This window comes from Vanellus vanellus (genome assembly GCF_965231255.1).
Source record: "Vanellus vanellus genome assembly, chromosome: 10".
NCBI lineage: Eukaryota > Metazoa > Chordata > Aves > Charadriiformes > Charadriidae > Vanellus > Vanellus vanellus.
This window is the reverse complement of record NC_138915.1, coordinates 3,566,765-3,582,850: the sequence shown is the minus strand read 5'-3', so window position 1 is coordinate 3,582,850 and position 16,086 is coordinate 3,566,765. Positions and strand designations below refer to the sequence as shown.

The following is a 16,086-nucleotide window of genomic DNA, read 5'->3' as shown; positions in this document are numbered from 1 at the left end:
AACAGTAGATTGTAAATTATGCAGGGAGACACCAATACAAGAGCTCATGTATTTCGACCTAAGAGGAGCTTATTTTGTTGACAACAAATTTGAAGTCTTTCATGTTGAAACCGTTTATAATCTCAGCCACGAGGATTTAAGGTCTTCACTTTTTATTTCACCTGGCTCTTATTATCAGGGGAGGGAAAGTCTGTTCCAGCTCCATGGGAATCCAGCAACGCAAGGGTGTAAGAGTGACACTAAAATAGGCCATGCTGTCACCAGGCCTTATTTGCCAGACCCAGACAAGAATGATCTGTTAGAAAACATGGTAGAATGTTTGTTTTTGTAGTACTGGATTTCCAAAATCCATAGTCTTTTTGTGGCCGACAAGCTCACTCCTTTCTTTGCCTCATTACTGCAGCTGTCGGAGGTCTGCACCCCTGCCTGGAAAACATGAGCAACAGTGAGAAAGCAATCCTAGCAAAAATCTGCATCATTCATGTGTAATCAGACAATGCTTGGGAGATTTACAAAGGAGGAGAGGAGGAGGAGGAGAAAACCACAGCGCTGCAGTTATTTGCATTATTTCTAGTTTCTTTTCTCTGCAATAGTCACTTTTAGCTTTAAAATGTAATGAGCGTGTATTCCATGCGCAGCTTTATACACACGTCAGGGTTATTGAGTTTTAATTCGCATCCCACTGTGACCGAGTAAAATTTGGCATATAGGCTGTGTCTGTTTATAACACATGCTTTCATTTTGTTTCAGTAATGTTATGTACATACATACAAATGAACTTAAAAGCATACTCTGTGTTGTGGCTTACTGCTTACCTCAAAGATTCTCTTCATGGTTCATCCTGGCTGCTTTATACTATTCAGGCCATGCAAAACTTCCTGGGAAGCACCCTGACAATACTGCTAGGAATTCATGAGGAATAAAAACAGGCAATCGCTGATTTACGTAACTTTTCTCTGATCCAGCAGGCAGATACACAAGCAGTTCAGCTGGAGCACTGCATCTTCTTACAAGCAGAGCCACAACTGCTAACATAATCCAGAACGCACTTTTGGATGCTCAGAAGCCAATCTGAGCTTGGAGTTGTCCTGGATTTGGTTTAGAGCCACCCTGTGCTCACATTTAGGTCCTGAAGCAAGCATAGGAGCCAACGCACGACACTCAGAATGGAAATCCCAACTTTATACGTTTGCGCCGCATTGGTGGTCCTCCACTGACAATACTTGTGGTTCTGCAATGTGCTTAAGCCACACACAAGCCCGACTGTCCAAGTGTGTGGTTTCACTGTGCGGGTTTTGCTGCTTTCAGGACCTCAAACTTAAGCAAAGGCGCCTTGCAGTTGTTTGCCTGCGACTCAGATTTTACCTGCCTCTGTCTTCAAAGTTTCCTCCATATTCATCTTAGATACATTTGTTGCCTACGATGAGGCAAGTTCTCTAGATAGAAAACACTTTTAAATTAGGACTTTACTTGCACATTCAAAACTTCATCTTACTTTATTACTTGATGGCATGGAAGTTTTAATATAACAGCATATCTGTAACAATTTACCTCCTTACCAAAGTTCACTTTGATGATGACTCCATGCCTATAAATCCACTGGACAAAAATAAAAGAGTATTTACAAATATTTTAAGTGGTGCAAAAAGGAAAAATACCTCCAATTCCTGATGCTAGGAAGATATTTTAATGTAGACCGTTCTAAAAATCAGAAAGAAGGACCATATGCAAACTGGGAGCACTTTAAATATGTTTATTCAGCAGCTATTACAATCAACCTCCAAAAAACTGGAGTCCCCTCGTTTCTGAACTGTGTCAAGTGATGAAAATGCCTGCTAAGAACATTGAAGCTACACAGTGCACTCCTTTCTGAGAAACAGACATGTCTAACAGGGATTAATCTCTTTGAAAAGGCAAAATATAAATATATACACTCTAAATTCACAACAACAGTTTAAACTCACTACGTTAATTCAAGTGGGATAACAGTGGACAAATCCACATCATGTAAACTGCAGTCGTGAAATATCTCTGCTGTCTTCTTCTCAAACCCTGTCCAGTTTCGGTTTACATTCTGTGATCTGCCTGTCGCAGAGTTGAAATACAGAAGCGCTGAAGTGTTGAATCTCAGGGGCTGTGCACAGGACCGGGAAGTGGGGCGATACTCTGTTCTCTACACATTGCTCAAGGCATCCACGCCAGGAAGAACCTTACCTGTTAGCGGTTAAAAAAATAACAATAAAGTTAAGAATCCCTCTGCCCTCAAACAACTAGGCTTTACACTGGCAATTGCAACATTTAAATATATGTAAAAAATCAGAAATTATAGGTTAAAAATGGAAGAGCTTGGTTCTACATACACTCCAGTTGACAACTGTGGCTCTTAAGGCATATGGGTTACACTTAAAACTGTTCTACACAGTAAATACCTTTCAGGGCTGGAGTGAGTATCCAGCGCACAGCTGCACGCGTATGGCAGCAGGCAGATTCTTAACGTACCACAGTCATCAATTCTCAATTAACAATAATGGTAAATTTCTATCCAAGTCTCTGCTAGGGTCAGATCCAAACACCTAGGATCTTTTTCCATTAAGTTTGATGGCAAACAGATTTTTGATTGGATTTAGGGAGTTGCTGCATACTTTCTTCAATCCCTAGTGGCACGTAAATAGAATTTTGGAGTGTGTGGTGGAAATTTTAAGAATGCGTTAAGAAACAAAGCCTCCTACAAGTCTCAAGTCTTTTACTGGGACTAAAACACCCATGTCTAGATATTTACATGCCTCATTCCAACTGATGGAAGCAAAGAATGTGCTCATCTTTGAGTATGAGAGCCTAGATTATTAAAGTGCAATATTTTCTGAAGCATTTTTAGCTTTTTGTCCTACTTCCATTATGAAGGGAGACAATTCCAGTTTTGCTCCCCTCCTCCCCCCCCCCCGAAAACCTACCTTCTACTGCTCAAGCTGTGTGGCAGTACTGAATTTTAACACTGTTCACAACTCACAAGTTTGCTGGGGGTTTGGGTCCACACCCCCCCCCCCCCCTTTTCTTAATCTTCAGAAGCTTTTCTAATTAGCTAGACTTCCGTTACTTTTAAAAGATCACACACACAAACCCACATTTTGGGCCAAAACTTAGACAAGTTTGTGCTTTTGAATAAATTGGTTGCACAGTGTTTCCTTCCAGCCATCTGCATTCTTTCCCTTTACCATCACTCCCTAGGCAACAGAAACAAAAGCTCTGTCTTGCATGTAACTGCTGGAAACTAACAGCTGCAATGCAGTTTATTGCAGTTTCTTTTCTACAGAGAAGTTGACAGCATTAGATAATTTACACATATTGGGAAACAGCTAATTACCAGAGGAAATGAAAACTCATTTAGACTACAATGTAACTCATGAGAAGAATCCTGTAGATTCTCATCATTTTGAATTCAAAGTACCCTTGTGCAGGTTCGTTAAGTGATCACTAGAGGGCTCCCCGAAACCAGGGAATTTCAAACAATACGCTGAAAAGGAGACTTCTGGCAAAAACTCGAGGCTATTCTGATGAGATTTCCCTAACAGAAACTGGGCATTTTAAACAGTCTGGTTAGCACGTCTCAGGGGATCGTGTACAAAAGAGACCCCGCTTTCAAGGCCCTTTTATCTTCTATTCCAGCATTTTTGCTTTCTGGGAGTGGCAGACTCTGCTGTTTGCAAGAATACTCCATTTTCTTTCCTCTTTTCCTCCTGGAGGACTACAAAAGAAGAGCAACGAGGAGCTCATTGCTCAAAAGCTACTGCAACTCCACGTGGTGGAACAGAAAAGCCATTCATTTTATTGTTGTGCTTTCTTGAATCACCACATGGTAGAGCACCCAGAACTCCCCAATTTGCTCACACCAGTTAAGATAAAAGAAGTTACCCTCTAGCAGTTCCAGGCTGGCGCCACCTCCCGTGCTGACATGGCTAACTTTATCCTCAGTGTTCCACTTTGCACAGCAAGTAGCTGTATCTCCACCACCTGTAGTACAAACAAAATCAATGAGACACACAAGAAATTCAGCCTTCGTTCAGCCTTGCTACGGGCTGGTACTGCTCCCAGTCAGTCAGCACTAGTACATACAGCAGTTTTTCAAGCCCTATCTACAAGCTGCAGGACAGATGCAAACACAAGGAAAGAAAAACAATTTGACAAGTATTTTTAACATGGTAGTGGCAAGCAGAAGCTTCCTTGTTGCATTTAGAAAGACAAGAACAAACACATACAACTGCTTACCAATGATGGTGATGCTGCCCTTTCCAGTTACTTCTACCACTTTGTCCATCAGGGCTTTGGTTCCTTTGGCAAACTTGTCCCACTCAAAGACACCAACCGGACCATTCCACACAATTTGCTTGGCCCTTCCCACAACTTCAACAAACTTCTTCACGCTTTCAGGGCCGCAGTCCAAGCCCTAAGACAAGCAAGAGAAGCCACAGACATACTTACTGCCAACCCTTATCTCAAATCACCAATGCCTAGCCGGGATCCTCAGAACCTTCCCCCTCGCCCCCAGATATGAAGCAAGAATTTCTCTGTATGCACTGAATACTGAGGAACAGAAAGATTTGCCAGCAGCTGCTGCAGTAGGGTGGAGTATGGTGTGGCATTTATCTTCCAAGTATGAATAAGTAATTTTTAAACCAATGTCAGATGCTTGAAGCCTTGGTTAGAAACTTTTGCCAACTCTACTTAAATTCCAGTCAAATAAAAGGGATTTCTGCATTCAGATCTGAAGGTTTTAGAAGAATTTTGTTGTTTTAATCCAAATCTCACAAAAGCTTCTTTAGACTTAAAAATTCAGGACAAACAACAGGGCTTTAATTTCATTAAGCCAACACAGTCTACGCAGCTTGACTGCCTTCAGAAACATTTGCAAGGGCTCACAGTTACTCTTTCTACTCCTTTAAGAGGTGTCCTTCCCACCCCACTGCTCCCTGTTACATCTATTAGTCCCTTGCCTATTAAAACCTACCATCCAGCCAGCAGGAATGCCTGAAGCCACTGTGGCTTCCCCAGTCTGTGCATGCTCATCAAATTTGTCTGCGGTGATGAAGTCAACAGGCAGAGTAATCTTCACACCATTCTTCTCTGCCTTGGCCATCAGGTCCTTGACAATTTTTGATCCCTCTTCATCAAACAGAGAGTTACCAATCTAGAGAAATTATTTGGGAAAAGTAAGAGAGAGGCGTTTGTTTAGCTACTGGTCAATACAGAAGAGAAAAACAGCAGTCAAGACAGCGATTCTGGAAAGACTGTTTTCTTAAAGCACAAAGCGAGACACAGGCAGTAATCTGATTTTTGCGAAGTCAAGTAATTTCTCAGCGCTTCCTACTTTTGCAGAGAGTTGAGACAGCCAGTTCTCAATACCAGAATATATAAGGGACATTCTGACCATATTCTTTGCTAGGAGCAGACACATTTTCATACCTCCATGTTGTTGATCACTTTGAGGAAGGTGAAGGCCATTCCACCACCAATGATCATCTCATTGACCTTATCCAACATGTTACTGATCAGCTGGATCTTATCCTGAACTTTGGCTCTGGAGAGAGAGAGAGAAGGAAAAAAGAATGAATAATGTAGCCACTGCCCAAAACTCCTCAGACAGAACTTACTCTCTAGTAATCTTTAGCTACAACAGCATGAAGCCTCACAAGGACTTCTTGGATCAAAGCAGAATTAATCAACTGCTATTCAGTAATGGCAATATCGTGATTGTGGCATGTCAAGGCCATTGTGAGAGAGTGATCCAACAAATGGGTTGTTGGGAGCAGGCAGAAAGGGAATCTGACAACTTAACAGGCCAGCATTAAACATCAACTTATGTTATTCAGCCCTCCGTTTTTGTCCTATTTAAATATAAACCTCATTTGGCACTTCAGAGCCTGACTTCCCTGGACTGTCCAGCATGGCAGAGCAGAGATCAGAGCACTGCCATTCACAACCACTGTCCAACCTCAAATCCCCTGTACCAGCTACCACATGCCCATCTCCTGTAACCTGTCCAGGTCCGGCACCCCATCACACACACAGTACAAACTACTGGGATGATCTGTGCTACTGGGATGATCTGTGCTACTGAACCGCCCTGCCCAAAAGTAGATGACTGCTTTTGGCACACAATACAAATGATAACAGAACACCACCACCAAAATTACTTTATATAGGAAGGGCAGAGGCGGCAAGTAGACACAAGTGTCCTATCTTACCCCTTTAATGCCATGTATGGAATTTTTGTTGTTATCTAAACGAACGCTCCATAAAAGACCTTAGGAAACAACCCTGAGCTAAAGCTAGCTTGGGACTCAGGAATCATGCACTATAGTCTTAGTTTGACCATGCCCTGCTTGGTGACATTAAACAAGACCATTTCCTCTTCTTGTTTTATTTTCCTCATCTCTGGAACAGGGATAATGACATGAATTTCAACCCTCATCATAAGAAATAAGTATTGCCTCTACAAATTCAACCTTAGTGACAATGGAGAGCTCTGGTGTGAACTGGCCACCAACCCCAGTTTAAGCCATGAAGTTGCTATTGTTGCTACACTGAGGGAGCTGAACTGGTAAAGAAGTATTGATGGGATGGGACGGGACACAGCCACAGCAAAACCTTGCAGGGCCCATCTTGCCCTGTGTAGCTCCAGGCAAGAAGAGATGCAAAGATGAGTTAGATTTTTGTTTCTTTCCCTTGCGCTTACACTGCTCCTGGCACTAAATTACTTTCCTGCACACGGTCTTTCTTTGCCAAAACATTTCATTTCCACTTTACTTGTACTTGTTAGTACAGTTGTAAAAAGGTTATTTTGTTCCCACTGCATTTACAACACTTCTAGACTTTAATAATAGGCCTGATATTTTAACATTTTGGCCATCCTAGCTGCTGCTCTAACTAAAACATCTGACCAGGTAACTAACAAACCTTCCCTTTATGTGACAACTGAATACTACTTCTTAAAAAACACATTTAAGGGTGCAAAAAAGCCACATGCCTCTATCAAGAACATGGGAATGTTACAGTGTCCAAGCTTTGTGTTACTTCGTATTTTAATTCCCCTGATGAACTGAAATACACTGCCATAAGACTACAGTGCTGAATTGAGCACACACGTGACAAAAATTGGCAGCAATGGGAAATTATTTCTACATATAAGCAGTCACTTGGTTTTGCACCTTCAAGTTTCTTTGCACATTAGCTGCTGTGGGAGAGAGGAGGCCCATCCAGCTACAGTAGGTCACCATTGCATAATGACAGATCGTGTCAACTTACACAGTGCTGAGCTGGCAGGATGCTTGTACTCTGAACCGTGGAGGAAAGGTCACTGACAATGTTTCAGGGCCATCATGTGTATCTAACAGCTCTTCTGGTTCATCTGTACAACAAACTGCTGTGGGCTATCTCAATTTGGGGAATGTAAGAGGTCAGAAGATATGATGAGCAGACCCTCATAGTATCACCAGAGGAGGGGACATGGTCAGTTAGCTCCTCTCTACTCTACATCTTAGAGAGATCTCAAGACTTATCTACAAATCTGAACTGTAAGTTCAGAGGAAAGCACTTGTTTGAACCAAGCCAAAATAACTTTTTATTTCTTACAGAGGCGTTAGAGAAATACAGAGTCGATATGTTCTTGAATCTTACCCTCCAAGAATTGCTAAGAAGGGTCTCTCTGGACTCTCGAGGGCTTTAGCAAAATAATCCAGTTCCTTCTTCATCAGGAAGCCAGCAGCCTTCTGAGGCAGATTGACACCTACCATGGAGCTGCAGAATTAAAGTAAGAGTGAGGAAATGAAAAAATTTCTATCGGTACAGGTCCAAACACCCCTGTGTCTCACAGCATTACAAAGACAATCCTTTAGTCAGCTGCAGCAATGAGAATAGCTACTACCTGCGTGAAAACAAACACACGGGTTTTGTTTTCCTAGTTTGATAAGATGGATGTACACTTTTACTTTCCGAGATTGTTTTTGCACAGACATATTGATATCAAGACATTTATAGTGTTAACTAGTGATCCAAAACACTGAGGGACAAATAAGCATAGCAAGACTAGAGATGAAATTGAGCTCAAAGAGGACCACTAAATTTTCCAAGTACACATACCTAAACATGTTCCATGAGAATAATCAATCTGGAGCTAATAATCTTTTGGGAAAGAGGTCTGTTGTGATTGCAGCACAATGTATAAGCAAGTAATTTTTATATCTTCAAAGCCTAAGAAGTCAATTCAAGTCTTAAGACTTTCAGCTGTCTCCTGTTCCCAGAGGTGAACTTGAAAGCATATACACTATTGACAACTACGTCCACTAAACCCATTACTCGGGAGCAAACACAGCAGAATGATAACAGAATAAGCCCAAAAGGAAGTTAAAACTCATTGAGGGCAAAGCTATATGTGTTTCCGTGGCAGACATCATTCCGCAGTTCAGCCTGTGGAAGGAAAATGGATACACACCTGTGAGCTCGGTGGGCAGTTCCAAAAGCATCGTTGACATAGACATCTCCCAGTTTAGAAAGAGAGGCTCTGAAAGCCTCTACTTTTGCAGAATCAGCCTTGATCTAAAAAGAGATAGAATGACTAAAGTCAAAGTCAGCAATTTGACTTGTAAGCCAAAGTAAAGAAAGGCCAGGTGGAGAAAATCATCAGTTCATCCTGTGGTCACTGGATTTCATATGCTATTTCTCAGTCCAGTAGGACCAACAAAAAGTTTTAAATGGTTTAAACCCCATGTTAAACTTCCCAAGATTGCTGCTGCAGGCCTGAGGACTGTTCTCACTTCAAGTTTCTAGTCTATCAACAAAGCAGGAATGAACTGCAGCACTACCAACCTTTCAGTCTCTCTCCAAGATTTCCAGTTTTGTGCGGTGAACACAGGTAATACAGAAACAGCATGCAGAGACAAGGCAATGCTGAGATGAGGCTGAACAAACTCATGCTCACTTACTGAACAGAGAAAGTGTGGTCTCCAAGTGGCACAGGTGAAAGGACAACCTCCTGAAGGACTGATTTCGCAACCGCACACAACAGGCCACCGTGAAAGCAGCCAACACCAGCATGCTGGAGATAAGCTTAGCGTGTAGTGGGCAAGAACAGAAGCATTTCTGGTAAAAGACTTTTTCCTCCATCCTCCAAGCATCCTACCAAAGTCCTCAAGGGACAGCTCATGTAGTTCAGTTTTCTTTCCCACCACAAAAAGACAGCAGAGCTCACTTTGACAGTAAGTGACTGCTCGGACCTAGTTTAAAGGATGGGCCAGACTGGCAGTCAAGCGATCACCTCTCCAAGTGCCTTTCTGCTTTATCAGCTCACCAGCCCAACTGATGCATCTGCTAGCACCCAGCTGTAACACCACAGGGACACGATGGCAGGAAGGTACTCTAATATATGGCAGATAGGTTCAGCATAGTGTTGGGTCCCCTTTTATTCACACAGCCTGAGCAGAAGACAAGCCAAAGGGACTACACAGATTATAGAACAATGCTGTCAACTGCTCCTTCACTTGGTAAATTGCCTGGCTTTACACAAAGAGATTAAGTGCTCCTGTTAAAACCAGTAACATCTGTAAGCAGAACACAATAGGCTCTGAACGAAAGAACCCCTACTACTTGATCTGCTTTGGAAAGCCATAGTTTCTAAACACCAGTTAGTAATCTGAAGTCTTGTATTGCATCACTATTTCCATAGCACTGACTTTCACCTCCATTAGGACAAGAAACAGGTCTGTCAACAGCACCTCTCGTGTTGTGCCCAACTGCAGTGCATGCTTCCATATGCACACACGCAGCTAAATAACCTGAGAATTACAGAAATGCACAGAAAATGTTTCCCAAAGCAAATTAAATTCTTGCCCTGCTTTTCTCCCTGCCACCACACTGGCTTTCAGTGGCACACAGTTCTAGCAGTGAATAATTCCAGAATTGCTCAATTTCTCACTGCCATCTGCAAAGGCTTACTAGTTCTCTGGGCTAGTTTTCTAAGCTACAGGAGTCCTGTGTCAGCCCATAAAGGGCACCACACGATGTCAGCATTCCACTCCACACATTGAATCTGAAAGGAGCCAAGGCCTGCGTAAAGTCATAGGGGTCACCATCGCTAAGAAAAGCAGCTGTCTGGGGCAAGCACTCTTCCTGACCTTCAAGAAAATGTCAGAGGTGCAAGGCAGCCTGGTTCTAGATAACTACTCATAAGAGCAGACAGGCTTATAAAAGTCTATGCTGCAGAATGTTTAAACATTACATTAAAACATTAGCCTGATAACCAAGAAAGAAACATCATTCTTATGGCCCCAGTGGCAACAAACTGTCTCCAACAGACCTTGTTTTTTTGTTTTAGACATCCCAAAGTCCAATAAGCAGCAACCAATTTCCTGTACAAGCCTATTTTGCTCCTTTTTCCTTCTTTTACAGCATCTTCGGCAGTCATCTATAGTCTTTCACTTAAGCTGTTTCATCTTGGAAACTCAATACATTTGACTCAAACTTTTGCACAGGATGCTACAAATGATCAGAAATGCTGAGTTAAAGATCTCCAACATCCTTCTGAGAGCAAATTCATAAACAGCATTTTAGGCTGCTAGCTCCTTGTCAATCTGCAGCAAACAAAGTAGTAAGACCAGAGCAGGTGTGCATGAAAGCTAGTCTTGAAGTTTCACCTTGTTCCCTGAAGCATCCTTCCCTTTCCCTTCTTCTTCTACATGGAATCGGAGGTTCTCCAGCAGGATGATGGAGCCAGCTGCAGGATTAGCACAGGCCTTCTCCACCTCAGGACCGACACAATCCTTCAGGAATAAGACCTCCCTGCAAACACAAGATATACACTGTCATCCCACTCTTCCTTTCAGAAAGGAAAGCATCCAGGTCCGCTGACACAGAGGGCCTGATGCATGCTGGACCGCTCTTCTACTTCACCTGCCCATGAGTGCTTTAAGCTCCACAGCTACTGGGGCCAAGGAGAACTTTTCAGGCATGGGAACACCATCCGGGCGACCCAGGTGACTCATCAAAACCACTGACTTGGCTCCATGATCTAAGCAGTGCTTGATGGTAGGAACTGCCGCCTTGATTCTGTAATGGCGGAGAAGAACAAATTAAAAAAAGGATTCAAGTAGAGTTTACTAGGCAAGCAGACTTAAGTGACCACTTACACAAGAGCCCTTGGAGTTGTCCCTCAAAAATGACAAAAGAAATGGGGCACAAGAGCTGGACAGAACAATTACCTCTGGAGTTCACACAGTTCAGCCTACCTCTCATCAAAAGACAGCAGGGTGTCCTGGTTTGAGGTAAAACAGGACCAATTTTGTTCAGTAACTTTACTTCTTAGCTAGGCCTCTTCTAACTACTGAAATTGGCAGCATATTGTGCAGACAGTGTTCGCTCTCAGAGTGATAAGACCCATGTTTATAGTTGATGCCCAGGCATGGTATGCAGAGAGGCTCTTGCTTACACCTATTGCTCTAACACGCAAGGGCAGCTCACTTTGTTACTTGCCCCATTGAAGGGTCAGAAGCAGAACAGCATAGAAAGGTTGCGCCTGTGTGGATAAGCAGACAGGACAGGTGACCCAAAACTGACCAACAGGGTATTCCATCCCATCTGCCTCATGCTCAGTACAAAAGCTGAGGGATCAAAGGCTCAGCCCTCTTTCTTCAATGGCCAGCATCCGAGGAGGACGCTGTCTGTTTGTCTGCCTCTGATCCCAATCCTGAATGCAGATCTGGAACCCAGTTCCCATCCGTCACCGAGTCCAGTCTGGGGCTTCCCCGGTGCCAGCCAGTGATGTGACTGTCATATACAAAATTGTATTGAGCTTCCAGGATATTTCATTATTTTCTTTTTATTTTATTATTAATGTTTCATTAAAGTAGTTTAGTTCCTTCTAAACCCATAAGTCTCTCTTTCCCTCCTCTGCCTCTCTCTTTGAAGAGGGGTGGGGGGAGCATCTGTCGCTCGCCCAATGGCCAGGTCAGCCCAAACCATGACACAGGGCATCACCACCAGTAAGTCTCCAAAAGCGACACTGGGCTTCTTTGCTAGAACAAATGTCTAGGTGACTAATCACAGAGCACAGCTTTCCCTGGGGAGCTAACCCAACCTACTCCTCTCCTAGGGACTGTGACAATCTTGAAGCATGGCCCAGGAAGCATCAACAAAATTCTCCATCCCAGCATGTTTCCATATGTTTCACTGTTATCTTCCCTGCAATGTAGGGCACAGAAGTAAAATACATTTTGCAATCTAAATTCTGCTGATTGGTTGTAGCCAAGAAATGCCAGGACACACTTGGCTTCCTGGTTTAGTCTGTGATCCTGGGAGATGATGGGAGCAGTGAGCATATTGTGGTGAACAAAACTGGCATCTGCCTGCAAGTGACAGCCAAGCAGGACAAGACAAGACATTTGATATCACTGTTTCTAAACCCTGTGTCTTTGTATGCTGCACTAGAGCAACTATTCTAACATAGGCGAACAAGTTAACACAACTGCAGGGTAACCAGGAGGCAGAAAGTCTTCTGGATACTACCAACAAATATATCAAGTTTTCACACACAGCCAAAGGAACGTGGTTGTGAAACGGTCATAACACTTCACCATATCTAAAGAATGAAGTTTAGGGTTTGTACAATTAAGAGACTTTTTCTATATGCTTTCCACAGCAGCTATAGTGAGAAGCAGCCTTGTAGCTAGTGTAGTTTAGGAATAGCTGCAGGGGTTTTAATTAACGATTGCTGGACCTTCTCTGAGACACCTTTAGTATTCTGGTATAAGCAATGACAGCTTAATCATGGTGGCGTTCCAGGTACTGCTAACAGAACTGGGGTAAAATCAGAGAGAAAACAGACTTTGGGACTTCCACCTGGGTGGAAATTATAGCTCACCTTTGATTGTTGGTTATTTTGTGATCCTTCATTGGCACATTGAAGTCAACCCTAAAAAAAAAAAAAAAAAAAAAAAAACACAGAAATAAAAGAAATTTGTTGAATATTTAATTTTACAAAGAGTGAGAGAGCCTGCCAGTAAAGGTGCTGGCTAGAAAAGCAATGTTAGAATTAGAGTAAGATTTTTAGCTCTGCCTTGTACACAAGTTCCATTTTGAAGTCAGTATGTTATATATTTCTGCTTGTAATAATAGAACACAGAGAACAAACATCTAGTAGAATGACTTAGTAAAGCTATGCCACCAATATATCCTAATGCTCATGACTGCAGTAGCAATGATGCTGAAGCAGGAAATAAAACTGAGATTGAACAAGTTCCCCACAACCTTCTCATTTTAAACAACATGCTCTCAGATCACTGACTAGGAGCTTCCAAGGGAAAGGAGGTGAATAATGACAAGGGACATTGTGTGCTCTAATGAGGGCTCTAAATTACTTGGTTGGACTACTATGGCAAGCAGGCAGGCTCAAGGAAGCTGTCCAGTTAACTGCCTACAACTTCAAATTTCCATTCTCTGCAGGTCTAATCTCTGCAGCCAAGTGCTGTGGCTTTATCACATTCCCACGGGAAGACCTGAGATGGATCTAGAGGTAACTTCCCTACTCGTGCCGGAATGAAGGGATGGAAGGGAGGAGTTTCATCAGCCATTTCTCACCAGCATACCTTGTGCCCATGTGCTGCCGAGCAGCCGCAGGAAGCTGTGTTGCGTAACAGTAAAGGCAGAAATTACTCACAGAATTACTGAACGGAAGAGAACATCTGACTGTAACAGCGTATCACAGCGAGGCAAGTGAAATATGGCGTTACAGTTTACCCTTCGTCATTCTGTATCTATATTAAAGAGCAACGCAATTCAGGAAGTTGCTTGAATTCTCTTGCAGCCTGTTCAGCACGAGAAACAGATGGAAAGAACGACAAAGCTGCCAGCAAAACAGGAGTAGCTGAGCAGAAAGAAATTGAACTGGCAGCCCCACAGTAGAATGGACTAATTCTAGAAAGGGGAAAGAAAAGCACCATTATCGTGCTATTATTCTAAAATGAGAGAATAAAAGAATACTTTGCTTTACATAGGCATTAGAGCAACAAAAGAAAGACCCAGCTCACCCTTCTTCCCCACTGCACGACAACTGAAATCTGAGCTCCCCCTGAATCCTTTCTCCTCCCCATTCCCAACTTCTCCTGAAGCTTCAGCATTAGGACTAGAAGATAAGCCGGTTATGAGTATGCCAAAATTATGATGAATATGAAAGAAAAAAAGTATCGATTTTAGTAGTACTTGAGAGCACATGGTGACTCTTTTCAGGGAAATGAGATACAGGCGGGAAACACAAAGATTGGCACATCATCTGCTGTTTCACTCAGATTTAGTAGCCCATCACAGAATCACAGTTATGTCTATTAACCATCAAAAAATAAGAGCTGGCTAACCCATCCTCTGCCAACACAAGACTGATCTCTGTAACGCAACTCAGAAAATTTAAAAAAAGTCAGATGGCAAAAACCCCACAGTTGTTACAGAGATAAAAAGATTTTTTGTTGTACCAGATATAGGAAGTGCATGCAAATTCTGAGCTAACTTCTTTGGTACTCATTTCGGGAGCTAGTTTCTGGTAACCAATTTTCTAGGGAACTACTACTTCAAAATAAGACGACAGAGAGACAAGATAAAAAGAGCAAGTTGTGTGACAAAGACTACAGGGAAGAGAAGTTATCATTTTGTTATACCTGCCCACTCACCGAGCAAGGTAACAGGCACTTACTAGTCATATTACGGTGACCTTGGACAAAGAATCCCACAATGAGTGTATTTCGAGCAGTATCTGGTATTTTTCCCAGTATCTGGCAGCAATTCCAACATCAGGCTTTCAGCAGGCCTTGATGTTTTATAAATAAGCTATGAATTTCTATTTTAGGGTTTTAAACCAGGACGTGCTGAATACCCGCGATTCGACCCTCATGGCGAAAAGGAGAATTTCTGTTTTATTTGGGTAGCTGGCCAGAGCCGTATTTTCACTTTTTCTATTGCAACGCTTTTTCAATTTGCAGAAAGGCCCTTCCGGGCCGGGGGGGGGGGGGGGGGGGAGGGGGGGAAGAACGGGGATACGTGGGGAAACACACAAACACACGGGCTCCATCCCCCCTCCGCCCCCATCCCCGGGAGGCACCCCCCCACCCCCGCGGCCTCCCGCCCTCCTCACGGGGCCCGGCCGCTGCTGAGGGGCCGCCACCTCTGGTGCCCTTGTCCCGGCCAAGCCCGGGGCGTTCCTCCCGTCACCGTGCGGCATGCCACAGCTCCTCACCTCATGACGACCCGCTTGCCCTTCACGTCCACCTTGTCGAGGGTGAGCTTGTTGGAGAGAGACATGGCTGCTCCTAACCCAGACCACTGCACTACTCTGCACTACTCTGCACTACTCTGCTCTACTCCACCGCCGCCCGCGCTCTGCCGCAGCGACCGCCAGCGCCGCCGGCACCCAGCCCGCCCCGCCCCTGCCCCTCAACGATTGGGCCGCGCCGCGCTCCGCGCGTTTCTACTGGTCGAGCCGCCTGCCCGTCAGCGGCCTGCCCGCCTCCGCGGACGCCCGGTCACGTCCCGCACGCAGCCGCCCGCCGCCTCAGAGGCGCTCGTGCAGGTCCAGGCTCTGAGAGCAGCACTGGGCCGGGGGCGCTTAGATATACAATTTAAAAATGAATTTGACTGTAGAATTAAAAATAAATCCACAAACGCGCCATGCAAAATGCTTTTTCTGGAAAGCACATCACAGTCGTTCATGCAGGTAACGTAAACCTGCCCAGTCCCTCAGCAGCACTCTTCGGCCAGCTTTTGGAAATAATCAGCTGTTTGTTTTGTTTCCTCCTTTAAGTATTTGATCAGATTTCACTGAAATGAATCCTCTTTCGTTTCCAATCTCTAAACGAGAGTGTCCAGAGAAGGGCAGCGGAGCTGGTGAGGGGTCTGGAGCACAAGTCCTGTGAGGAGCGGCTGAGGGAACTGGGGGTGTTCAGCCTGGAGAAAAGGAGGCCGAGGGGAGACCTTCTCGCTCTCTACAGCTCCCTGAAAGGAGGGGGTGGCGAGGGGGGGGTCGGTCTCTTCTCCCAAGGAACAGGCGATAGGACAAGA

At 43.9% G+C, this 16,086-nt stretch overlaps 1 protein-coding gene across 1 annotated transcript; it reads right to left on the bottom strand.

The window, feature by feature from the left end:
• Positions 1–1,738: 1,738 nt before the first annotated feature.
• PGK1 (phosphoglycerate kinase 1) lies at positions 1,739–15,390 on the bottom strand. Its single transcript, XM_082488301.1, has 11 exons — positions 15,266–15,390; positions 12,905–12,955; positions 10,939–11,094; positions 10,683–10,827; positions 8,486–8,589; positions 7,672–7,791; positions 5,458–5,572; positions 5,003–5,182; positions 4,264–4,441; positions 3,910–4,008; positions 1,739–2,214 (listed from the first exon to the last, which is right to left on the bottom strand). The coding sequence occupies exons 1-11, from the start codon at positions 15,328–15,330 to the stop codon at positions 2,174–2,176; spliced, it is 1,254 nt and encodes a 417-aa protein (XP_082344427.1). The 5' UTR covers positions 15,331–15,390; the 3' UTR covers positions 1,739–2,173.
• Positions 15,391–16,086: the final 696 nt, after the last annotated feature.